At 41.2% G+C, this 23,351-nt stretch overlaps 7 protein-coding genes and 1 non-coding gene across 12 annotated transcripts in view; 4 read left to right on the top strand and 4 right to left on the bottom strand.

Annotated features, from left to right (window-relative positions):
• Window positions 1–536: 536 nt before the first annotated feature.
• On the bottom strand, window positions 537–4,460 carry LOC104826029. The gene is made up of 5 exons (XM_010558531.2): window positions 2,327–4,460; window positions 2,017–2,237; window positions 1,602–1,827; window positions 1,326–1,503; window positions 537–1,222 (listed from the first exon to the last, which is right to left on the bottom strand). The coding sequence occupies exons 1-5, from the start codon at window positions 2,417–2,419 to the stop codon at window positions 978–980; spliced, it is 963 nt and encodes a 320-aa protein (XP_010556833.1). The 5' UTR covers window positions 2,420–4,460; the 3' UTR covers window positions 537–977.
• Window positions 4,461–4,645: 185 nt separating this feature from the next.
• On the bottom strand, window positions 4,646–5,606 carry LOC104827374 (photosystem II repair protein PSB27-H1, chloroplastic-like). The gene is made up of 2 exons (XM_010560546.1): window positions 5,540–5,606; window positions 4,646–5,386 (listed from the first exon to the last, which is right to left on the bottom strand). Exons 1-2 carry the CDS (start codon window positions 5,604–5,606, stop codon window positions 4,776–4,778), a joined length of 678 nt encoding a protein of 225 aa, XP_010558848.1. The 3' UTR covers window positions 4,646–4,775.
• A 1,926-nt stretch (window positions 5,607–7,532) lies between these two features.
• On the top strand, window positions 7,533–11,052 carry LOC104826028 (probable protein phosphatase 2C 52). Its single transcript, XM_010558530.2, has 6 exons — window positions 7,533–7,709; window positions 8,814–9,286; window positions 9,420–9,770; window positions 9,874–9,991; window positions 10,081–10,304; window positions 10,390–11,052. The coding sequence occupies exons 2-6, from the start codon at window positions 9,026–9,028 to the stop codon at window positions 10,864–10,866; spliced, it is 1,431 nt and encodes a 476-aa protein (XP_010556832.1). The 5' UTR covers window positions 7,533–7,709; window positions 8,814–9,025; the 3' UTR covers window positions 10,867–11,052.
• A 194-nt stretch (window positions 11,053–11,246) lies between these two features.
• On the bottom strand, window positions 11,247–11,318 carry TRNAQ-CUG. Its single transcript has one exon. It is a non-coding gene; the product is annotated as a tRNA-Gln (tRNA).
• A 61-nt stretch (window positions 11,319–11,379) lies between these two features.
• Window positions 11,380–13,776, top strand: LOC104826027 (pentatricopeptide repeat-containing protein At1g03560, mitochondrial). The gene has a single exon (XM_010558529.1). The coding sequence runs from the start codon at window positions 11,413–11,415 to the stop codon at window positions 13,384–13,386; it is 1,974 nt and encodes a 657-aa protein (XP_010556831.1). The 5' UTR covers window positions 11,380–11,412; the 3' UTR covers window positions 13,387–13,776.
• A 1,563-nt stretch (window positions 13,777–15,339) lies between these two features.
• On the top strand, window positions 15,340–20,503 carry LOC104826026 (protein STRUBBELIG-RECEPTOR FAMILY 3). Of its 4 annotated transcripts, none has more exons than XM_010558528.2 (17): window positions 15,340–15,553; window positions 15,927–16,112; window positions 16,534–16,663; window positions 16,752–16,823; window positions 16,937–17,002; window positions 17,090–17,161; window positions 17,253–17,324; window positions 17,402–17,473; window positions 17,568–17,633; window positions 17,724–17,789; window positions 17,888–18,285; window positions 18,397–18,788; window positions 18,865–19,136; window positions 19,242–19,380; window positions 19,467–19,603; window positions 19,694–19,850; window positions 20,015–20,503. In XM_010558528.2, exons 2-17 carry the CDS (start codon window positions 16,004–16,006, stop codon window positions 20,114–20,116), a joined length of 2,322 nt encoding a protein of 773 aa, XP_010556830.1. In that variant the 5' UTR covers window positions 15,340–15,553; window positions 15,927–16,003; the 3' UTR covers window positions 20,117–20,503. The 4 variants fall into 4 exon arrangements, with proteins under 4 accessions (XP_010556830.1, XP_010556828.1, XP_010556829.1 ...); XM_010558526.1 differs by lacking the exon at window positions 15,340–15,553 and adding an exon at window positions 15,560–15,749; XM_010558527.1 differs by lacking the exon at window positions 15,340–15,553 and adding an exon at window positions 15,560–15,761.
• A 161-nt stretch (window positions 20,504–20,664) lies between these two features.
• On the top strand, window positions 20,665–22,932 carry LOC104826025 (secretory carrier-associated membrane protein 2). Its single transcript, XM_010558524.1, has 12 exons — window positions 20,665–20,871; window positions 21,039–21,140; window positions 21,244–21,306; window positions 21,446–21,479; window positions 21,567–21,689; window positions 21,775–21,837; window positions 21,913–22,006; window positions 22,134–22,179; window positions 22,268–22,335; window positions 22,430–22,478; window positions 22,575–22,640; window positions 22,737–22,932. Exons 1-12 carry the CDS (start codon window positions 20,818–20,820, stop codon window positions 22,821–22,823), a joined length of 849 nt encoding a protein of 282 aa, XP_010556826.1. The 5' UTR covers window positions 20,665–20,817; the 3' UTR covers window positions 22,824–22,932.
• Window positions 22,933–23,028: 96 nt separating this feature from the next.
• Window positions 23,029–23,351, bottom strand: part of LOC104826024 (pentatricopeptide repeat-containing protein At1g03540) — a 2,667-nt gene continuing 2,344 nt past the window's right edge. Inside the window, exon 2 of one of the 2 annotated variants that reach the window (XM_010558522.2) lies at window positions 23,029–23,343. In XM_010558522.2, the coding sequence (XP_010556824.1) occupies window positions 23,091–23,343 (253 nt within the window). In that variant the 3' untranslated portion in view covers window positions 23,029–23,090. The other variant, XM_010558523.2, reaches the window with a different exon arrangement.

Genomic DNA, 23,351 nt, shown 5'->3' with positions numbered 1-23,351 from the left:
TGATTTCTGTTATCGGGGGAAAATAGGAATAAAATCCCTAAATTAGTAAATATGTATAATTTTATTTACTAATTTTTCGGATTTAGATTTATTTTTTATTCATAAAATATTATAACGACTCGGATTCTTATATCCGAACATAAATGCACTTCCCAACTAAAATTTTCAACCCGACCGAACACGTTGCTTATACAAAATTGCTTCTGCTTTTCTTTTCTTTTTTTCCTAGACGATGATCTTCTAAAGTCTAAATTAAGATTGCGATATCGCTGCATTTAATTTAAAGAGAGTTTCGTTTATGAGGCTGGGAAAAAAATATAAATTATGTTCTTCCTAAAGTCAATGACATTTGATTTTTTTTTGTTCGTCCCACTGATTTGACTTTTGTCTTGAATAGAGATGATTGATTGAATCCACCAAGACGGTCCACCATTTTTAATTTATATAACCATTCATAGAGACTTGTTTACCATTTTCAGACATGTAATATCATAATAATAATCCAATCAAAGCATTGATTAGGGGAAAAAAACCCATCAGGCCCCACAATTTATTTATAAAAAAAAAACAGCAAAAGTTTAAGGATACACATTTTCACGATTCTATTCAATTAGGAAAACCCTGATTAATATGGTTAATGACAACATGATAAGATCATTTAAACAATAACCAACGTCATTGCCAGTAAATGCTCCTCCCCACCATATTATTATACAAATCCGAAAACACCCTTCAGCACCGCGTTTCCATGGTTGAAAAAGACTCAAAACGCTGCTCTTACCGAAACGCCTGCGTTTAGCGTTTGAAGCAATCCGCGACCACAAACACAAACGCTTGTCGACACTGGTAACGCGATCCGGAAGGTATCAGAAATTCAGAATATAAAACCGAACCCATCTCGACTAAACCGGATATACATTCTAACAAGAACAGAGACAGAGGAATCTGATTTCGGCTCGGGCTCGAAAATCAGGTGGTTAGCCACGACGGGACATCCCGGAGAAGTAGTTGAAGTCATGGTGTTGGACCCTCAGCTGTTTCAGCCAAGAATCCGCGACGCTTGAAAGCGACACAAGTCTCTCTTGGTCGTGTCCGAGATCGTCTTCCGACACCCAGACATCGCCTTGCATCTTGTAAGTGGCCATCCCGAACGGTACAAGCGAGATCTCGTCGGCGTCCTTTCGGGCCGTGTCCTCCTCGGTGTTATCGTCCGAATCCATATCTGCAAGCGAAACCAAACATCAGATATCGATAAAACCAGGAATCTAACGATCGCCCCGAGTCAATTATATCGAAGGAGATTTCGCCATGGCGGTGAATACAACCTTGGAAAGAAGAGGAAAGGATGTGATAAGTGAGAAAACATGTGGACAAGTCTTTGATGGTTCTTCCCATGGGGATATGATAGATGGGATACCATGCCACCGCCATCCAACTCGCCGGCGAAAGATCCACGCTTCTCAGCGACATCAAACCCGGAAATCTCTCCGCCAGCTCGTTGATCTGCACAGCAAAAATCCGACGTATAAACAAGTTTCGGTTTTTCTCAAACTCGTAACTTGTATCCTAAGAAACGAACACTGCCCGGATCACAAAGGTACCTTGTCCATGAGAGGAACTCGGGCATAAGGAGGCGATCTCTCGAAGTATTGAAGATAAATATAACCCAGACGATCATTTGGATGGAAGATGGCATCTTGCTCGAGCCCCTCATCTGATGCTGAAGATCCATCCATTCTCCATTGTTTATCGCTATCGCTCTCTTCGCTGCATGAATAGTCGCTAATCGAATCCCTCGTCTCACAATACCCAGATTCAGATTCCTCCCTAATCAGACCATAAACCAAGGGCCCCATCAACAAGCAATAGATCACCATCTACAGATTCCCTTCATGCCCTCAGTTTCAGACATTACGAATTCATCGTTAAAGCAATGCAATTTACAGAGCGGAGACCCATCAGGAACCCAGAGACAAGTATGCGATCCCTTCAGAAGGGAAGGACGATTGATTATACCTTAAACGGATCAAGGAAGAAGGAGAAGTGAAAATCTGGATGGCGGAGAGGTAAGGAACATAGTATTGAACCAAGGACTCGCCATTGGTCAAACGAATGGGAACGCCTGCTCCGTAAGCGCTCCATTCATCGTAAGAGTCCCAAAGATCGCTCAATCTGAAATACTCGACCTTTTCTCTCTCGCACGGATGCCAAATTCTGTTCAGGTTCCTAATCCCCGCCTGCAATCCGTAAAACAATCGTTACCCACGTGATGAAAATCGATGATAAAGACGAGAAATCAGACGAACAGAGATGGGCATTTTCAGACCTTGGGGAGAGATTGTGATTGCACCACGGGTGTTGTGCAATTGAGGAACCGGTCAAGGTTCGATTTTTTCGCCGACCCTTTATTAGACACCATGATTCTAACACGGAGGGGGAGAGAGAGAGAGATGAGCTCTTCTCAGGAAGAAGAGCCGAGAAACAGAAACAGAGAGAGAGAGAGAGAGAGAGAGAGAGAGAATAAGGGAGAGAGAGAGATTTGGGGATTTTGGAGGAGACACGCAAGCGAGTGTCTGAGCTTTGACGTTAGGACAGCTGAATTTAAGGGAAACGGGGAAAAAAAGGGACAGGAAAAAAAAAAAGGAAAAGCAAAAACCCGAAATCTCCTCAGTTACTTGCTGAAGAAAGAAAAGTCTTTTTCTACGGTGAGAGCCGATTTCCCGGTTGGTTTGTTTGTTTTCTCTACGACCAAAAAATAGGAAACGATAAATCCAAAAACCTGAAACAACGCATCTCCGACACGACTCTGAGTAGACACAACCTCACGATCGAGACATCGTTGCACAAATGCTCGTGTCTTGTTCTTCTTTCCAGAACCTCTGAAATCGAAGCCACCCGTCGAGATCTATGACCATCAAACCAAAACCACGGTGATCGAAAACTGGGTGAAGGCGAGAAAATGAGGAAAAATACGAGAAAGCGCCGGGAAAATCCAGACCCAACAGAAGAAACAAAAGCAACCGTTCACTTCATGTTTCTCGATCATTACCCAAATGCTAGAAAAGAAAGAAAGGAAAAAGAAGAAGACCCCAACGGGTTCTTCCTGCTGTCTGACGACACTCCACGGCGGGACAAATACTGCCGGAAAATCAAAACTTTCCAGGAAAATTATCGAAAAAGAGGATAAAGAAGGACCGGTGCTGGGATACAGAGCAGAGACAGAACTATATATAGCCCATGGGATCTCTCTCTCTCTCTCTCAAGAATCTTTCTTGTTCTTGATTTCTCAAAAAAAAAATCGATCTATTTCTGGGAGTTAATCTCTTCAGAAAAGATTTAAATGCGCGTAAACACCAAATCAAAGATTTTCCTAATTTCCACGTCCCCCGGCTCTCATGAATCAGTCATCCTCCACCGTCACGTGGCCTGGTCTTTATCTGCTCCCATCCCCACCCACTGGAAATTAAAATTTCTATGATTTCTTGCTAATTTCCCTCATTTTCTATTTCAGCACATTTACTAACATACTTATAATGTATCTATGTATGTATAGATATATATATCCACTCAATTCTTATTTAATTCCATGTGGATCAATCCTCCGTGACTTTTACACTATGATGTCTTCATTTTTTGCCATAGTTTTTTTTTTATAATCAGATATACTGTGACCGGAAAAAAATCATGTGAATATTTTTTCAGATCTGGGATTCGAATTCGAAGTGAAACAGACGTTTAAACGGTTAAACTACACCCATATTGGTTATTTTTGCTATAGTTTGTTTATTAGCGAAATTATTCAAACTTCATGCTGAATATCCGAATTCTGTCTATTTACATCCAAATTTAAAAACATCCGAAGCAAATACACCGACTTGAAATATTTGAATCAATTTTATAATTTATAATATGAAAAAAAAAATAGAGTTTTGGGTTTGGTAAAATTAAAATAGATGGGGTGGGTAACAATTAACGGGCAGGGGGCACGTGTAAAACGTCATTGACGTGGACTCCGTCGCATTATTTCACCAAAACGGTGACGTATCACAGTCAAATCGGCTGAATAATAAGTTAATAACCACTGAAGCAGCCCTCGGAAAAAAAACAACCCTGTTTGATTTTTCCACCATTGAGCGACACGTGGCATGCTGTGGACATATATATCGTTACATGAAATTTAAAAATTTTATTTGGGACATCCAATTTCGTAACGATATCGATGTTTGAACGTAGATACTTTTCAACAACCCAGCATCTTTTTTTATTTATGTAATCAATCAAACAAATAAAATCAATTAATTGTAGTACTATGGGTAATTAAAATGAGGGTTTATTTTCGTGAAATAAATATCATCACGAAAAAGTGTGGGTGAAAAAGATAATTAGGGTGTGGTTAGTAATATAAAATAACGAAATCAAAATCTTTGATATTCACTTAAAGCAGATGTATTTATATCGGTTTGTATATGCAAAACACTCGATTAATTTATTCAAATATCTGTCTCTAATCATCCCTTAAATGGTTTCCCAACAACAAAGGCAGACTGGATATACATATATATAGAAAGCATTTCCTTAATCGAAATCAACATATATAGATAGATATATACATATATGAACTTTTTTACCAATTTTTACCAAGCAAGGCATAATGGTAATAATTTGATGTTGTGAAATCTCTGTAATGTCTCAATGATTATATATCATCGTATTAAATTAACCGACAGTGAAACTCACCTCACGTTAATCAGTAAAAAAAAGAAGACTGTTGATACTCATCTCCCTCGCAATAGAGCCTTCTCAGCAGTGTCCATCTCCTCCAGGATGCGAGTCTTCCTCTTCGCTGGGACCGGAGCCGTCGGACCAAAGCTGATGTAATGACCGGAGACGGCGTTCAACGCCGAGTAAATGTCCCGGAACGACGCTTTTCCGATCAGAGCCTTCTCTTTCCGATACTTCGCCACCCACGAGTTCGACGCCTCCCTCAGCTCCGCCACCGCCGCCGCTACGTTCGGATCGCTCTTCTCCATCGTCAGCGTTGTCCTCACCTTGCTTATCACCTCCTCCGTATCCTTCACGTACTCTTCGTCCGCCGCCGCCGCCGGTTCCGGTGAGAACAGCACAGCCGCCGCGGAGGAGGAGAGGGATAGAGAAAGGAAATCGCGGCGGGGGAGTGGCTGGTGTTGGCGTCGCGGAGGCGGAGAACTGGTGGCGGAGACGGTTAAGACGGCGGAGGTGGTTACGTTTGAGCGGCGGAGTGGGGGTGAGGAGGGTTGCCGCTGTGACCGTGGCCATTGTCGGGAAAGATCGAAAGTGTGACGTGTGATGTGAGTCAGTGAGTTGTTAGTATTGGGAGTGTTGGGCACCTGCCACGTGGCCTTATCGTCTTATCCAGAGACTAGTTCAAGGATCAGACGGACGATCCAAGTGTTCAATGATATGTCTCAGACGTAGATCCTCTTGTGGGGCCCGCATTCTATAATAATTTAGTTTTTTAATTGCTTAATAAAGTACTGTATTTTTGGGCCCTAGTTTTTACGTTTGTAAAGCCCAAAAGCCCAATTATATCGACTGGGTTTAGGCCACCACCATTGACATTGCCCCATTTTTTTTTGGTTAAAATAGCCCAAGTTTTATACGGGTTGTATATGTATATTGTATAACATAACTTTTTTTTTTTTTGTCAAAGTTGTATAACATATAGTTTCATAAACAAATTGTTGTATGATAAATTATATATATATGTATAGAGCATACCATGTTTATGTCGACCCACCACCACACATGGGGATTATGATGATGCCATTCCGTTTTCTTCCAACACGAGGTTACAACCAAAAAGCCCATGTAAAAATATTGTATTATATCCAACTATAGAGCATTCAATCATTAGTCTATGTAATGGTCATTAACCTCTTTTTATAATCTCAATGGAAAATTCATTAGGACCACAGATACCGAGGACGTAATCTATTTTGTTGAAACGATTGTAATATCTGTACAAGTTACAACTTATTATCTCATGGTTTGATCATCATAAAATCTTAGTTGCATATGGACCGACTTTTTTATAGAATGAAAAAGTGAAAAAAGAAAAGGATATTTTATTTATTTATATATTTATTTCGAATTGGTGGCGAGAAAAAAAGGCAAGTGGGGAATCCGTGATGATGTTTGTCCACTGTGCTAACAAGGGAAACTGTGAACTCAATGATACACATTTATAGATAATGTTACATGACACCAACCAACCAACCAACTAACTATCAATGGACCAAACTCATTTTGAAAACAAAAACAGAATACAAAAGTGTCTTTAAGGTTTTGTAGAATTTGTTGGAAATTATAGTGATAACTAGTATCGATTTTTGTTAAACATTTTTTTGAAAATATTGTTTATTGAAAAACTATAGAATATTCAAATTGAAATTCAGAACCGGTTTTCAGGAATTTTCGAAAACAATATAGCAAATAAGATTTTATTGTCGTCGTTTAAACCCATTTTTCTAGGTGTTGATTGTGATTTATGCTTGAATCAAGTATATAGTTGTAAATTTTCATGTTCGAGTAAATAAATATAAGTTCGTTTTTACCAAAAATAATAATAAATAAATTCATGGTGATTTTAATTAAGAAAAAAAAAGGAAGGAAAGATGGGGAAGTCAGTGGACGAACACATCCATGGTGCAATGCCAATCAAAATCCTCGATTGTCGTGTCACTTTAATTAGCATCATTATAGTCATAATTTTCATCATTGGCATATATATATATATATATATGATGACAGTTAGCGGTGTCAATTTTGCTTAGATGTCTAAAGTTCGACTCGATTGAGTTCAAAATATAGCAGGTTTTGGGGTTAAATATTTCGACTAGAAAATTTTTGGACTTTCGAGTTGTTAAGATCTCATTTTGGATCGACTAAAAATTTCAAAAATAAAAATAAATTTTATAAAACAAATTTAACGGATTGATCCGGAGCAAATCCAAACCCGAAAACTATAGAGGCGAGTTTGGTTTGATTATTTAGACCCGAAAAAATCATGCCGACCTGATCCAAAATCCAAAACTAATAGTACTGTTAGTGATCATAATCAATGGAAAAAGGATTGGGGCCGTCATCATTATTATTACATAGTGTCATAGACAAAGCTTTGTCATTCCTCGTAGGATCCCAATCATTGTGTCTTGTTCTGTGATAATAATACACGCAGACATTCTAATAAGCGGTGTGACTAAAACGTTTTTAGACTCCATAGTAATAGTCTCATGCTTCCACTTCCACACTGTTTTCTTGCACTGAAATCATATACCATAGAGAGAATTTATAACAGTTAAGATTACGGTCGGTTATTGCTGCTGATCATATAATTAGGACATTTTATTATATATCTAATCCAAATAAACACACGTGTGTGTGTATCAAGAGAAACTAAAGCCGGCCAGTTCGGCGTATGTCCTTGTTCAAAAGCTTGCCATAAACACAAGATTTTGAAAGTTAGTCGCAAAGCATAAATCTTTGATATTTTCTTGGCTCCCAAAAAAAAAAAAATCTGCGGGGGAGACTCTCTCTCTCCCCTCTGCTTTTTGTTCAATTAATGAGATCACCCATCACCTCTACAGCTACACTGCACAATCTCTCTCTCTCTCTCACTCCCACACTCTGTCTGTCAATGAACTGTTCTTGATTTCCAGAACTCCCGAAAGGTACGCTCTTTGTTTTCCAATCCTCGTTTCTTTTTTTTTTTACTCTCAAATTGTTTGTTTTTCTTTCTGGGTTTCCCGCTCTGTGGGTTTTTCGGCCTTTTGCTGGTTCGAGTTCGTGAGATCTGCTCAGACATCTCCTCCACTTGTTCGGTTTCCGAGAAAGTTCAAGGGAAAACGATAGTTCGTTCCACCTTCCCGTATCCATCTAGCTACATTGAATTTCTCAAAAGCGAAGAGCTTTTCTCTGTAAATTCCTTTTTTTTTTTTGTTATGTTTAGTCTCTGTTCACCAGTAGTTCCATTTCCTCGTGCAATTTACGAGATACCCACTTAGAAACCCACGACAAGAATCACGAACTCTCAGTTCTAGGCATTTAAGGGAATCTGAGTTTTCTGAACTAGGTTTCTTTTCTGGGCGTTAGAGGGTCTGATTTCAGTATATCCTTGTATAGAAGTATGTATATACAGGTGTCTGCTCATCGCATTTTTGTTATGTGGGCTCAGGTTTAACTCTTAAAGTTCCAGTTCCTGTGCGTTAGATCTCCTTTGTCGCCAGAGATTTCAACTTAGCGTTCTGATAAAGTATTGTTTCTCTTTAGGACATAGAGGATCCATGTGGATAATGATTATATGCCGTTGTCTCTCTGTTCTTACTTCTGATACTGGTCTGGTTTCTTTGGTGGTAATAAAGCTCTAAGTTTTGACGCTAGAAGAAATTTAGAGTCTTGAGAACGAAGAGAATTTCCACAAAAGCTGTCTAGATTCATGTGTAAGTAGGCATATTTGGAAACTCTTCTGTTCTTGATTCTTAGGCTGTTTCAGTATGATCCTTGTTTTCATGTCTTTCGAGCACTTCAAGTCCTTTTTTTTAATCAATCGCAAGGATTAGGGACCAAACCAGAAATAGATTAATAAAGAATTCTCAATGTGAGCTCTGTTCAATGACATATAATACAATAAGGACATTTACTTTTAGTAATATTATATTGCCAAGGGTCACATGCTGGGTCTTGTTCTCTGTGACTTAGTTGAGTCTTCTTGTCTATGGATTCCGTTGAAACAGCTATAAACTATCCAATTAACCGCATCTGTAATGTTTTCTCAGCTCATAATCCCAATGGATTATCTTTGACCACGAATTGAAGAGAAGGGTTGTCCACATTTTTCAATATAAAAAAGCCGGTGAAAAGATCTTAGCTTGAACAGATGTGTAGCTAAGGCATTCCATTGGAGATCTGTATTTGGCGAAGGAGGAGAAGTCTTTGTCTTGTTATTGGATCCAGGACCCTATGTTCTTCGACTGGACAGGCTTCAACAATGGGGGGTTGTGTATCGACTAGCAGCAAGAGCACCTGCAGTAGCAGGAGCAATGGAGAGCCATTGCCTCCGCCATGTCTTGGAATCGGTTTTTGCAGGAGCAGACGGACAAAGAGAACATTTTCAGACCACATCATTTCATTGCAGAACTTGGCTGGTATCCCTAATCGGATTGTCACCAGTGGGAAGAGCAGGAATTCTTGCATTTTCACTCAGCAGGGGCGCAAGGGGATCAATCAGGATGCCATGATTGTGTGGGAAGTGAGTTTTTCCTCTTTCCTGTCGCTGGAGAAAATGATCACTATGTGAACGTGTGTAGATATAAACAAAATCAAGATCATTTAATCTATATGGATAGGATTTGGTAATGATAGGATCTTGCTGTTGTTTGTAGGATTTCATGTCTGAGGATGTGACCTTCTGTGGTGTGTTTGATGGTCATGGCCCTTATGGGCATCTTGTTGCCCGTAAAGTGAGAGATGCATTGCCTGTGAAGTTGATGTCGTTCTTGCATTCACTTCAGTCAAAGCAAAACACATCTAGAGGATCTCGTTTCGGAAGAAGTTCAAGTAAATCTGATGCCCCAGAAGCTGAGAAAGTAGATGGATCTTCTGAGGATAAACTGAGTTGCTTGTGGAGAGAAGCATTCTTGAAATCATTCAAGGCCATGGACAAGGAGCTGAGATCTCATCCTAATCTTGACTGTTTCTGCAGTGGCAGCACGGCTGTTACAATTGTGAAACAGGCAATTCTGGAGAACAAGAGATTTCTTTATTTTCTTCGAACCGTTTCCTCTGTCTTCCCCTTCTACTAAACTATCTGTCTGCTGCTTTTGATTGGTCATTCAGGGGTCCAGTCTCTTCATGGGAAACATTGGGGATTCGAGGGCAATCCTTGGATCCAAAGATAGTAATGATTCGATGGTGGCAATTCAGTTAACTGTTGATCTGAAGCCTGACTTACCGAGTATGCTTACCACTTGTGTGATCTTTGCTCTTCTCTTAGTGTTTTTTCTTCATTGTCTGATCGGGGCATTGGCTGTTTGGGTCTGACAGAGGAAGCTGAGAGGATCAAACGCTGTAAAGGTCGGGTCTTTGCGCTGCAAGATGAGCCAGAGGTGCCACGAGTCTGGCTGCCGTTTGATGATGCACCTGGGCTAGCCATGGCCCGGGCATTCGGTGATTTCTGTCTGAAAGAGTATGGAGTCATCTCCATACCCGAGTTCTCTCACCGGGTTCTTACAGACAGAGATCAGTTCATCGTTCTTGCATCAGATGGAGTAAGTTGTGATCGATCCAGATTCTCTGTGCTTCTGCAATGTCAGGAGACAGTGCTTACTAATTCGGGCTTTGTTGCTGCGACAGGTCTGGGATGTATTGAGCAATGAAGAAGTGGTTGAGATCGTGGCAACGTCTCCAAGCCGGGCATCAGCTGCTAGGATTCTGGTGGACGCAGCTGCACGGGAATGGAAACTCAAGTACCCGACTTCGAAAATGGATGATTGTGCAGTGGTGTGTTTGTTTTTGGACGGAAAGATGGACGTCGAGTCGGATTATGAGGAGCAGGGGTTCTCCTCTGCAACAATTCAGAGCAATCATTCGGGCAATGCAGGAGAATCTGACGATGGACAGAGATCAGAGCCATGTCTCCAGAGAAACTTCACTGTCAGATCAGACCAAGATAGCAATGCTTACGTGAGAATTCAGACGGAAAATGATGCAGAAGAGGAGGAGGAGGAGAAAACTGGAGAAGAACAGAACTGGTCGGGACTTGAAGGTGTTACCAGGGTGAACTCCCTTGTTCAGCTTCCGAGATTCTCGGAAGAGAAACTGATGCCTTGAGACCATGATTGTATGCTGTTTTAGGAAAGTGAAACATGAAGTGTGTTTTGTTAGCGTAACGCCCTGAGCATTGTGAACTGAGGACGCCATTGCCGGGGGCTCAGTTGGCTATGCTCTGGTGTAGTTCTGCTTCTGTTTGATGTAATGAATTTGCAGAAGAGGTTTGAATCTTGATCATCAAATGTACATGTCCATGTTGCTGACTGAGTGACTGTCACTCGGGGTTTTCGAGTATAGTTTGGGCCGAAAGCATAACTATTGGGCCGTTGACCCAACAAGCCAATGAGTAAAATGGGCTTTTGAAGAGTTATAAACTTTGGGCCTTAAGCATCACAATTGGGCCATTGACTTTTCTGCAAGAGAGAAAAAATTAAAAAAAGAGGTCCCACCGAGATTTGAACTCGGGCTATTGGATTCAGAGTCCAATGTCCTGACCACTAGACCATGGAACCGGTTGTTGTATTCTGAAAATTTATTTAAATGATCGACAATCATAGTGGACAATAAATCATTCGCCGCTACTCCGGCAACCTGACGAAGGAGCCGATGAGAAGAATTGGAGGAAGGTTCTTCTCTGTGATCCTCGTGCGCTACCCGAGAAGTTCACCACGGTCTTTCTTTCCGTACAAAGATGGCGGATTTTCGTGGGATGATTCGGAACGTTTGCCTCAATCGTGCTCGAGGACTAACATTAGGTGGGTCTTCAGCAGCACCGGTCTTCCTCCTCCCGAGTGGATAGAACCCTTCAATGACGTCTCCGATTTGGTGAAGACAACTCGTGATCTCCAGATCTCCCCATGGGTAAGCCAAGTCATCAACCTCCTCGATGGTTCGACCACCATGGAATCCAATCTAGATGGTTTCTGCCGCAAGTTCCTTGTTAAGCTATCGCCCAATTTCGTTTCTTTCGTGTTGAAATCGGAGGAGCTTCGGGATAAATCCGATATCGCTTGGAGGTTCTTTTATTGGGCTGGTAGGCAGAAGAAGTATGCGCACAAGCTCGAGTGTTATGTCTCCTTGATCGATGTCTTGTCATCTGCAAACCATTTGGACAGGATTAGGTCTGTCTGTGGTGAAATTAGAAACCTGGAGATTACAATGACGGTATCTGCCGCTAATTCTCTGATTAAGAGCTTTGGTGTTCTTGGGATGGTGGAGGAGCTGCTGTGGGTGTGGCGTAGAATGAAAGAGAATGGGATCGAACCCACTTTGTATACTTACAATTTTCTGGTTAATGGACTCGTGAGCTCGATGTTCATGGAGTCTGCAGAGCGTGTCTTTGAGGTTATGGACAGTGGCAGGATCAGACCGGATGTTGTCACTTACAACACGATGATCAAAGGGTACTGTCGGGCAGGGCAGACCAAGAATGCTATGGAGAAACTCAGAGCTATGGAAACGAGTGGTCTGGAGCCAGATAAGATCACGTTTATGACGATGATACAGGCTTGCTATGCAGATAATGATTTTGATTCTTGTGTAGCCCTGTATCAAGAAATGGATGAGAAGGGGCTTGAGATTCCGCCTCATGCTTACAGTTTAGTAATTGGAGGGCTTTGCAAGGAGGGGAAATTGAATGAAGGATTTGCTGTTTTCGAGAATATGATTCGTAAGGGGGCTAAACCAAACGTGGCTATATACACAGCGCTGATAGATGCATATGCAAAATGTGGAAGTATTGAAGATGCACTAAGGCTATTCAGGAGAATGATGGATGAATGTCTTCAACCTGACGTGGTAACTTATGGTGTTGTTGTCAATGGTTTGTGTAAAAGTGGGAGAGTAGATGAGGCTCTTGAGTATTTCGAGTCTTGCCAGTGTAATGGTTTGGCTGTCAACTCGATGTTTTATTCTAGCCTCATTGATGGGTTAGGAAAGGTCGGTAGAGTGGATGAAGCGGAGAGGCTTTTTGAACAGATGGCCGAAAAGAGATGCACACGGGATTCATACTGTTATAACGCTCTCATTGACGCATTTGCCAAGTCCGGGAGAGTTGATGAAGCATTAGCTCTGTTCAAGAGAATGGAGCAAGAAGGATGCGATCAGACTGTGTATACATACACGATACTAATGGGCGGAATGTTCCGGGAACACAGAAACGAAGAGGCGTTAAAGCTATGGGACATGATGATCGACAAAGGGATTACCCCGACGGCTGCCTGCTTCAGGGTACTCTCGACAGGTCTTTGTCTGTCCGGAAAGGTGGCAAGGGCCTGCAAGATTCTGGACGAGTTAGCTCCGATGGGTATTATTCCCGAGGCAGCGTTTGAAGACATGATCAACACTCTGTGCAAAGCTGGTCGGATAAAAGAGGCCTGCAAGCTGGCTGATGGGGTCACTGAAAGGGGTAGAGAGATTCCGGGAAAGATCCGTACTTTGATGATCAATGCTTTGCGGAAATCGGGCAAATCAGATCTGGCGATGAAGCTGATGCACAGCAGGATCGGCATTGGCTATGAACGGATGGGGAGCGTGAAGAGGCGGGTAAAGTACAGGACTTTAGTTGAGTCTGACTTCTAATAGTCACACTGGATTTTGCAGGATGCATCTTATTCATTTATCCGGATCCGAATAACGAATAACGAATTCGGATTTGTGATCTGAATACATCGTTGTTTTGTTATTCATACGGCCTCATGAATGTGGTGTTGGTACTGAGTCTTGTGAGAAACGAGTTGGAAGTGTGAAGGAACAGTAACAGAAGATGCAAGTTGGATTGTCTTCAGAAAGGGGCCTGTTTCGTAATGGGCTTGGGCCCAAATGTCTCATGTTTGGGCTTTATAGTTGGGCCTCAATTAGCCTGCCCTTTGTAATAACGTTTTATGGGTTTTTTTTTAGATATTCTCTTTTCCTTTTTGCTTATATTTTCTTGTAAGAAGATAAAATGAGAGAAATTTGTTTTGTTTTTCATTTATAAATTTTTATTTGTATTTGAAAGATTGAATCATCGGCACATTAGTCTATGAGTCTCCGTTGGACAAATTGCATCAGTTTCTTTACATACCTTTTTCTGAAATGAGCGAAAAAGCATAATTTTTTGACATGGACAATTTTTTGGGAATATTATATTATCTTATGATATAACATATCATGGTAATAAAATCTGATTTTATTGCGAGATGATCAATTACTTTTCCTATTATTTTTCGGTTAAATTAATCAACAATGATAATCGGTCCTCATTTATTTATTTTTTAATTAATCATTAGAATGTTCATTAGCTAGATCCGTCATAATTATTTTCTAACATAAGAACACCATAATTATGAATGTGATAACTATGCCATGTCTTATACTAAGCCAACTATTCCGTGGTGTTTATATATTTTATTTGGATAAACATAGAATGTCCTTGTCAAACAAAAAAACAAAAAAAATATATGTTTGAATAAAATATTGTAAATACATAAAAAAACGTATTTTTTTAAAAAACTATATGTATAAATGGATAAACATCACCTTTGGTTAAGAAATTTGGATGGATAGGATAATCATAATCACATCTCTCACTTTATGAGGGCAAAATAAATTCATGGGTCGTAAATATATAACTTATAGTTCTTAGTAATTCATTTCCCATATATTTTTTTTCTCTCAATTTGATAGGTAAAAACACATGGGTCGTCCAAAAATCCAAACTTTATAACATCAGATTATGCATCATAATGCATACAAATATACCGAATTGAAAAAAAAAAATCACACTTTGCTTCTTTAGAGCTAACTGTATGGTGGGATGGGATAGGGTTGGATGAGGAGCAGACGTGGACGTCAGATGTCGGAGTTGCAACACGTGATCCCCGCCAACGAGATATCCGTGGGAACCCAATTCCAACCAAACTCTTTTTTTTTCCCCTAAAAAAAAAAAAAAAAAAAAAAAACTTGCGGCTAATTTTGTCATTCACTATAGTTTCGCTGTCTTTCCACCAAAAGTTACTGTTTATTCTATTCCACGCGCCTTCAAAGCGCGTAGCCATTCCAAGAGATTCCTCGTCAAGATGATAAGACATGTTGTTTTTCTCTCTCTCTCTCTCTCTTGGCAAGTCACTAGATTTAAGTGTGTTTATAAATTATAAACATGGATATCATTTCATCTCATGAAAACGAATGAATCATGGTTGATTTCAAACAATTAGTTTTGTCTTATTTAGTTGATTTCAAGATCTAGACATCTTCTGTCTACCATTTGTTTTAACAATCTCAGGGGTTGTCATCAAGATCTTGTTCATATTAAAAAGCCGTTTGCTTTATGTAATAGAATCTCAATCCCCGTAGTCTCTCCCCGTGGAACTTGCAAGAAATGAAGATAACGGTTTTGCCCTAATGAGTACATTAACACCTAAATAGTTTTCAGTTTGATCAAGTCCACGAATTTCATAATGACTGATCTCATACAAAGCAAAGATTCCATGCCCATAAGCGTTTGTTTCTACAATTTAATATTATATAAATATGAACACAGTTTCTTGGTATTTTCAGAAATACCACTTGCTCTATTAGCTTTTTCTCAACGGCCCAACCTGTTTCTTCATCTCTCCAGTCCTTTCTGTAATTCTTCAGATTCCGGTCCTACTTTCTTCTTTCTGTTTCCCCGTAATTTAAAAAAAAAGGATTTTTTTTTTTTTGTGGGTTTCCCAGTTCATTGATATTCTCGAGCTGAGGAGCTTCTCAGAGTCAAATTATTGGTGTACGTATTCCCATTGTTTCATCACCGAAATTCATTGAACCTTAGCTCGTACGTTGCGTCTTAATCTCACCCACACAAAAAAGTTTCTTTCTTTGTTTTTCGTTCTCTGGCCTTTGCAATTAAAGCTAAAGACTTTCTACTTTTCGTTAGTTCGTCAGCCATTAAGACCGTTGATGACGCTTCTTCTATCTTTCCAGTGAGATTTCAAGTATTTTCTTCTGAAGATTTTACATTTCTTGTCTTTTCTTTTTTCTGGGTACGTAACTTGCTTGGTGAATCTGATGATCAATTGATTGGTGAAGGATGGATCTTGTCATTTTCGTTATCTTTATTTTACTGCCAGATTTGATGGGTTTGTTTGTTCTGTCGACAGATTTGAAGTGGTCGTGTTCGATTAATGTTGGTTTGGAAGGTTAAAATAAGCCGCTTTGTTCATCGTTGTCGCGACCAATGGATAAGAAGAGATCTATTACACAGTATGAGGGTCCTAAGATCTGTTGTCTTCTCCTGCTGATCTGGGCGCCGTCAATCTCCTTGGCTTTGACTAACCCTGATGATGGTAGGGTTCTTCGCGCTCCTTCTGCTTGGTCGCTGAGAAAATCTTAGAATGAAAATCGCGATTTCATGCTTTGTTTACTCTTTTCCACTGAGATGAGAGTTGAGTTTCGGGGGAGATCTGCTCATACTGCTCAGCGTTTTCTTCATTCATTTGTTTGTTAATTGAGTTATACTGGGCACCCATGTGCGAGAAATAATCAGCATTGCTGTGATTTGTCAGTTGTTTTCACTAACCTTGGTGATGGTGGGCAATTTTTGTTCCGGGTTCTTCCATCTGTTTGGTTGCTAGGAAAATTTCAGGATCAGAATTCCACTTTGCTGCTAGATTTAATCCTTGGTGATCGGAAACGACCAATGTTGTTCTTCATCTTTTCTCACTGGGAGTCACTGAGAAATGACAAATGTTGTTCTGATTGAATCAGTTTCTGCCATCAATGGCTTGTACATTGCACTTGGTTCACCACTCATACCCGGGTGGATTGCTTCTGGGGGAGATCCGTGTGGTGAAGGCTGGCAAGGCGTTTCCTGCAACGGTTCAGAGATAATTAGCATGTAAGGGTTTTTCTCCGCTGACTCGTGGTATACCTTATCATCTCTCGGTTATCTTCTATGATCGGTTGTCTTCTCTTTCCGGTTTCAGAGTTATAAACGCTGCTAACTTGGGCGGGGAGCTCGGTGATAACTTGGGGAAGTTCACCTCTATCAAGTCAATGTAAGCATTCTGGGTCTATGGTGATTTATAAAACATACTTTGATTCAGTTCTTCGGTGAATCTTTTCAGCTTTCTTGGTAACATTTATATGTTCTTTTTTTTGGTTATATCAGAGATTTAAGCAACAATCAGATTGGTGGAAGCATACCTTCTAGTCTGCCTACTTCCATGCAACATTTGTATGTACTTTCTTGATCAATGTAAAACCATAAGCTTTTGTCATGTTCGGTGCTTGAGCTGTTGACGGTCTTTTACCTTCTTTGCAGTTTTCTTTCAGCTAATAAGTTCACTGGAAGTATTCCAGAATCTCTTGGATCTTTGGTTCTTCTTTCTGACATGTAGGTTCTGGTTATGTCCTTTTTCTTTCTCCTGTCTCTTCATGTTGTTTCCAAGTGTTCTTTGGCTAAAAACTATACTATGTGTTCTCAGGTCTCTGAACGAAAACCTTCTTTCTGGAGAGTTACCAGATGTGTTTCAAAACCTTGTCGGGCTGATCAACCTGTATGCTTGTTGTTTACATCTGTGCAATCTCGTCTATGGTTTGTTTTTGGATCTGATACATGAAATATTCATTGCAGAGATTTATCAAATAACAATCTAAGTGGACCGTTGCCTCCATCCATGGAAAATCTATCAACTCTTACTACCTTGTAAGATAGTTATGTCACAAAAGTGAATTTCTCTCCATATCTGTTTTCTTTTTCTTTCTTTTTTTTGCCGTGAAGCTGATTTCTGAGTTCTCAGACATGTGCAGGACAATCAGCTTTCTGGGACTCTTGATGTTCTTCAAGACCTTCACTTGCAGAACTTGTAATGTTCTCTCCCACAAATATCTCCATTCTTAAGCAATGATAATTTTCGGATGTCGTAATTTTTCCAGTTTTACATTGTCTTGAACAGGAACATAGAGAATAACCTCTTCTCTGGACCCATACCAGAAAAATTGCTCAACATCCCGAATTTCCGGTACTAAATAGTACTCAGTTTTTGCATTGTTACCCTGCATGTTAACAATCTGATATGGCTTTTGCGCTTAGCTAATGCTCTTGCTATTCCCGGTGTAGAAATGCAGGGAACCCGTTTAATTCCTCTACTACATCGTCACCACCGTCCAAATCTCCAACACGACCGTTTTCTGGAGGGCCGACGTCCCCTGCAACACCTTCCAGCGAAACTCACGGGAAAGCTGCTGATGGACCTTCTGCTTCACAAGGATCATCAAACTCTGGGTCAAAGTCAAATTCTTCACGTACTAGACGGATAGTCTTGATATCCTTTGCCGGGGTCCTATCGTTCATAATTCTCGTATTGGCGATTCTGCTGTTGCTGCCAAAATGTGCCAGACAAAGAAGAGATGCGAGCAAACTCTTTAGGCGGCATCAAGTAGGTGCCTATAGAGGGAATAGAGAGAATGCTGCAGAAAACGGGTCTTCGGCCCTGCCACCTAACCAACCCGACAAAGGTAGAATGATTGTGAAACCTTGCCTCATCTCGGTTTAATCAACTTCCTGCTGCCATGTTTTACAGTCTACTATTAATCAATACTGATTCTTGGATTTTCACTCGTGAACAGCTCAGAGAGAAGCATTCACGAAAGCTGGGGAGGAGCCAAAGCTCTTACACGAGCAAGAGAGAAATGTGCAAAGACCAGCGCCAATTTTAAGACAGGAGAGTGAGATTGATTATTCCATAATGATGCATCCTCCCCCTCCACCACCACCTCCTCCTCCTCCACCACCTCCACCTCCACCGCCTATTCTGGCTGAGAAGATCACCGTTATGCCGGTTGCGTCACCTGAAGTACCCTCTAAGAAGCCTTCTCCGAAAACACGATTGCCCCTAACTTCTGTGAAGCAGTATTCTATTGCATCTCTTCAACAATATACCGACAGCTTCTCTCAGGAGAATCTTATTGGCTCTGGCATGCTCGGGAGTGTTTATAGGGCAAGACTTCCCGATGGAAAGGTATGCTTCAGTTAGCTGAACTTAATCTTCAGTTAGCTGAATCTTAATCTTCTGTGATGTTTTTTTTTTCTGGCAGCTACTCGCTGTCAAGAAGCTGGACAAGAGGGCTGCTGAGCAACAAGAGGATTATGAATTTATCGAACTAGTGAACAATCTTGATAGGATTCGACATGCCAATATTGTTGAACTTGTGGGTTACTGTGCTGAACATGGGCAAAGGCTTCTAATCTACGAATACTGCAATAATGGTACCCTCCAAGATGCGTTACACTCGGAGGACGAGTTTAAGAAGAATCTTTCTTGGAGCACCCGTGTTAAGATGGCACTTGGGGCGGCTAGGGCTCTTGAGTAAGTTCATTTGAACCCCGAAATAATACTTGTTTACGTCAAATTCAAATTTGAATAATCGTTGCATATTTTCTACCCGGGTGATGATTTCTTTGACGTTTTAAGGTACTTGCACGAGGTGTGTGACCCGCCTATCATGCACAGAAACTTCAAGTCGGCTAATGTTCTACTTGACGATGATCTGAGTGTAAGCGTCTCAGATTGTGGTTTGGCCGCGTTAATATCATCAGGCTCTGTAAGTCAGGTAAGTTGAAACCCGAAAAAGCCCAATTTCCATTCACTTTGCACGAAAAGTGTTAAGAGCTAAAACTCTCCCTTCCATTGCATCAGTTGTCAGGACAGATTCTAGCTGCTTACGGATATGGAGCTCCAGAATTTGAGACAGGAATCTATACATGGCAGAGTGATGTGTACAGTTTCGGGGTCGTGATGCTGGAACTCTTGACTGGCCGAAAGTCCTATGACAAGTAAGCGTCTTGTAATTGTTCTGTTCATGTCTGTACATCCAGTTTTTCAACTAAACATCCTTCTACATGACTCGATAATCTGTCTTACAGGGATCGGAACAGAGGAGAGCAATTCTTGGTTAGGTGGGCAATCCCTCAGCTTCACGATATCGATGCATTGACCAGAATGGTTGACCCGTCCATTAACGGAAAATACCCCGCAAAGTCCTTGTCGCACTTCGTTGATATAATCTCCCGGTGTGTTCAGGTAAAGCATGGCAACGATCTTGATCTTGACCAGAATATGAAAGTTCATTAAACAAAAAACGGGTTTTATTTCTATATCACACAGTTTAAGAAACTACGAAAAAACAAGAAACAGAGATAGAGAAAACGTCTGATCTGATCAAACTATTTTTCTTTCTCTGACAGTCTGAACCAGAATTCAGACCGCTGATGTCTGAAGTAGTGCAAGATCTTATGGACATGATACGGAGAGAGCGTCATGGGTCAGGCGGGGCAAGCGGGGACTAGTGATTTGTACAGAAATTTTCCTTCAGAGGCGTCGGTCTTTCTGAACCGTGTAGACAGAGGAGTTCGAGTTCTCAGAAACAACAGAACAGAAGCTCTTCTGTCTGGTGAGAATCATAAGCCTGGCTGATTCCACGGCTTTAACGTTTTTCGGTTTCTGGTGAATTGGCTGTGGAAAAGAATCATGCGCTTGCTTAGCTTCGCAGATTCAGTTCTTGGGGAAGATTTTCACCGGCGATCGTGGCTTTATGTGAAGTTGTATACTTCCTCTGTTGTAGGATGTCATTAATTTTTGTGTGGTGTGTAATGTTGTGTTATCGTGGATTGTTGTAATAGGTTGGAATGGAACCTTCCGAATGAAAGGGAGGCATTTAAACTCCATTAATAGCAGTTGAAACGTGTTAGGCCGTTAGCAATGGGGCCATCAGTCTACTATGGAAGGGACCTTCCCATCTCTCTCGCGCGCACAAGTGTCGTTTGTTTTTTCACCATTTTCTCTCTCTTTCTCGTTGATTTTCCTGCGAAACAAACGCTCCCGAGAAAAATCAGTCCTCTCGTTTTGCTCACTACATTTACCCGTCGTTGAACCGTTTCTCTCATTTTCCATCTCTTTCCAAGCCCTTCATCTTCCCGCTCCGATCTTCTCTTTCTGAAACTTGAATTTGAAGCGTATTTGATAGTTCCTCCGATCCGATTCCGATCTCATGGCACGTCACGATCCTAATCCGTTTGCGGACGAGGAGGTCAATCCTTTCGCGGTAAGTTCTGTTTCTCGGCTCTCGATAGCTTGTATACGCAACGCATTATACGTCTCTGTCATGGTTTGACTTGATATTTTCATGGATTCGATCTTCATGGTGACGAATTTCCGGTGAATGATCCTTGCGTATTACCAAATATAACACGCGTGCCTACAATCTTGCAGAATGCTACAAGTGTTCCTCCTGCAAACGCGTATCTGAAGCCGCTACCACCTGAACCGTATGATCGCGGTGCCACTGTTGACATCCCTCTCGATTTGGGAAAGGTTTATATACCCTTACCACACCATCTCGATTATATTTCTTTGACTGCTTGATCCGGCGGATGAAATGTGTAACCGAGTTAACTGATTCGCTTTTTCCTTGAAGGATCTTCGAACTAGAGAGAAGGAACTCCAGGCTAAGGAAGCTGAACTAAAGAGGAGGGAACAGGTGATTTCCTACATGAAGCTTGATCGATTATCTTCGTCGTCTTGTGCTTCTTAAACGATATTTTATGTAAACGTCTTTGGCATGATTCCACATGTGCAAGTGCTTGTTCTGAATGCTCTGTCTTCACCTTGTTATGCAGGAACTTAAACGGAAAGAAGATGCAATAGCCCAATGTACATGATCTATTTACCATTTGCGCATCTCCTAATATATATCGGCTTTTATGATCATATCACATATCTTAACCTGTGATTCGGCAGCCGGTGTTGTCATCGAAGAAAAGAACTGGCCCGAGTTCTTTCCCATCATTCACCATGACATTCCAAATGAGATACCGATTCATTTACAGAAGATCCAGTACGTCGCCTTTACCACATTGTTAGGTACGTCACGTCCTGAAGTAGATCTTGTCGGTTTCTGACATGCAGAAGTCAGATAGTTGATGAACTTTTAATGCGAACCGTGCAGGTGTGGTAGGATGTCTCTTGTGGAACTTTGTGGCAGTAACCACGGCTTGGATCAAGGGAGAAGGTTTCTGGTTGCTCCATGAATCATATTGTCGCTCCTCCAATGTAAGGTTAAAGATCTAACATGACTCGTGATCAGGTCCGACGATATGGCTCCTCTCATCCATCTATTTCATTTCCGGTGTCCCTGGAGCTTACGTGTTTTGGTACCGTCCTCTTTATCGAGCTACAAGGTACTAATCTCCACACATTTGTAGGGGAATGAATGAATCTTCAAAAGAGTGCTTAAACATGCTTTGGCACTACGTACATCAATCATAGCATCAGTGATACATGTGTTACCCTTCACGCCTATTGCAGGACTGATAGTGCCCTCAAGTTCGGAACCTTTTTCTTCTTTTACTCGGTAAAGATTACCATCGCGTTCATGGTAGATTTCACTGCATTATAGTTGTTCTTCCATGTCGCAATGTAAAAGCAACTTTACGTTTCAGCTTCACATTGGTTTCTGCATCTTTGCTGCCGTTGCTCCGCCCATCATCTTTGAAGGGAAGTCTCTCGCGTAAGTTAGCACCCTTCATCTTCTTTTGTTCCTTGTTTTGGTGCCTTATACTTTTGATGGGGACTGATGCTTACACTGCTTATTCTCTGAACAGAGGTGTCTTGCCGGCAATTGAACTCATGACTAGTAATCTTGTGGTTGGGGTAAGTGAAAACCTTCTCTGCTATACCTATACATGATCATGGCTTTGCGAGCATCTCATCGGGGTTTTATCCCTTTTTTTTTTTCAATTATTGCAGATACTCTATTTCATTGGTGCCGGGTTCTTCTGCGTCGAATCACTTCTCAGCATCTGGGTCATTCAGGTGAGGGAACTTTGTTTCTAAGATTTACTTGACACCATTGCTTCACCTTGTCGGCTTTCTGAATACCCACGAGGATTTTGATCCTTTGCCCTGCAGCAAGTATACGCATACTTCCGAGGCAGTGGCAAAGCCGCAGCTATGAAGCAGGAAGCCACAAGGTCCACCCTTATGCACGCACTATGAGACAGACTGAATCAGTGGTAAGGTGGTTTGAGGTTGTTAATCTCGAATGAGCCACAAACTCTGCTAACTCTTATTTCTTTCTCCAAACCATAGGAATCTAAATTTTTCCTTAGTGCTCATAGGAAGGAAACAAAAGCATTACATATCCTCAAATGCAAATTGAACACAGAAGAATTTGTGTGAGCCTAGATACAAAATTGTGGCGGTTTAATGTTGTCCAGCCATTTCTGTAATGAATGTGTAATGCGGTTTTAAGTAGTTTTTGTCTTAATGAGCTTCAATCCAGCTCTGACCACGCGTCTTCCCGACCCCTCTTTCATCCATCAAGTTCCGAATCTCGAGGGCATCACCATGGCGACCCATTGCTCTGTACATGTTACCCAGAAGCACATAACTCAGGTGGTACTTCGGTTCTAACTCCATCATTCTCTTCCCGACCCGCTCTGCAACAACGGAGGCATCTCCAGAAGCAGCGCATGGCCCAAGCAGAACCCCCCACAGGTGCACATCTTCCCTAAACTCTTCCGA

The sequence above is a fragment of the Tarenaya hassleriana genome, unplaced genomic scaffold, assembly GCF_000463585.1.
Source record: "Tarenaya hassleriana unplaced genomic scaffold, ASM46358v1 Cleome5, whole genome shotgun sequence".
Lineage (NCBI taxonomy): Eukaryota > Viridiplantae > Streptophyta > Magnoliopsida > Brassicales > Cleomaceae > Tarenaya > Tarenaya hassleriana.
The sequence above is the reverse complement of the archived record's forward strand: the minus strand, read 5'-3'. Positions and strand labels throughout refer to the sequence as shown.

Coding starts and splice junctions, on each gene's coding strand:
- LOC104826029 (XM_010558531.2), bottom strand. CDS start 2,419: ATGGTGTCTAATAAAGGGTCGGCGAAAAAATCGAACCTTGACCGGTTC. Junction 2,238..2,326: donor AATCACAATCTCTCCCCAAG/GTCTGAAAATGC, acceptor TACGGATTGCAG/GCGGGGATTAGGAACCTGAA. Junction 1,223..1,325: donor CCTTTCCTCTTCTTTCCAAG/GTTGTATTCACC, acceptor TTTCGCTTGCAG/ATATGGATTCGGACGATAAC.
- LOC104826026 (XM_010558528.2), top strand. CDS start 16,004: ATGGATAAGAAGAGATCTATTACACAGTATGAGGGTCCTAAGATCTGT. Junction 19,381..19,466: donor CATCAGGCTCTGTAAGTCAG/GTAAGTTGAAAC, acceptor CCATTGCATCAG/TTGTCAGGACAGATTCTAGC. Junction 19,851..20,014: donor TAATCTCCCGGTGTGTTCAG/GTAAAGCATGGC, acceptor TTTCTCTGACAG/TCTGAACCAGAATTCAGACC.
- LOC104826025 (XM_010558524.1), top strand. CDS start 20,818: ATGGCACGTCACGATCCTAATCCGTTTGCGGACGAGGAGGTCAATCCT. Junction 22,007..22,133: donor CCTCTTTATCGAGCTACAAG/GTACTAATCTCC, acceptor CGCCTATTGCAG/GACTGATAGTGCCCTCAAGT. Junction 22,180..22,267: donor CCTTTTTCTTCTTTTACTCG/GTAAAGATTACC, acceptor TTTACGTTTCAG/CTTCACATTGGTTTCTGCAT.
- LOC104827374 (XM_010560546.1), bottom strand. CDS start 5,606: ATGGGGCAATGTCAATGGTGGTGGCCTAAACCCAGTCGATATAATTGG. Junction 5,387..5,539: donor GGCTTTTGGGCTTTACAAAC/GTAAAAACTAGG, acceptor TCTCTGGATAAG/ACGATAAGGCCACGTGGCAG.
- LOC104826027 (XM_010558529.1), top strand. CDS start 11,413: ATGAGAAGAATTGGAGGAAGGTTCTTCTCTGTGATCCTCGTGCGCTAC.
- LOC104826028 (XM_010558530.2), top strand. CDS start 9,026: ATGGGGGGTTGTGTATCGACTAGCAGCAAGAGCACCTGCAGTAGCAGG. Junction 9,771..9,873: donor CTGTTACAATTGTGAAACAG/GCAATTCTGGAG, acceptor TTGGTCATTCAG/GGGTCCAGTCTCTTCATGGG. Junction 9,992..10,080: donor TCTGAAGCCTGACTTACCGA/GTATGCTTACCA, acceptor TGGGTCTGACAG/AGGAAGCTGAGAGGATCAAA.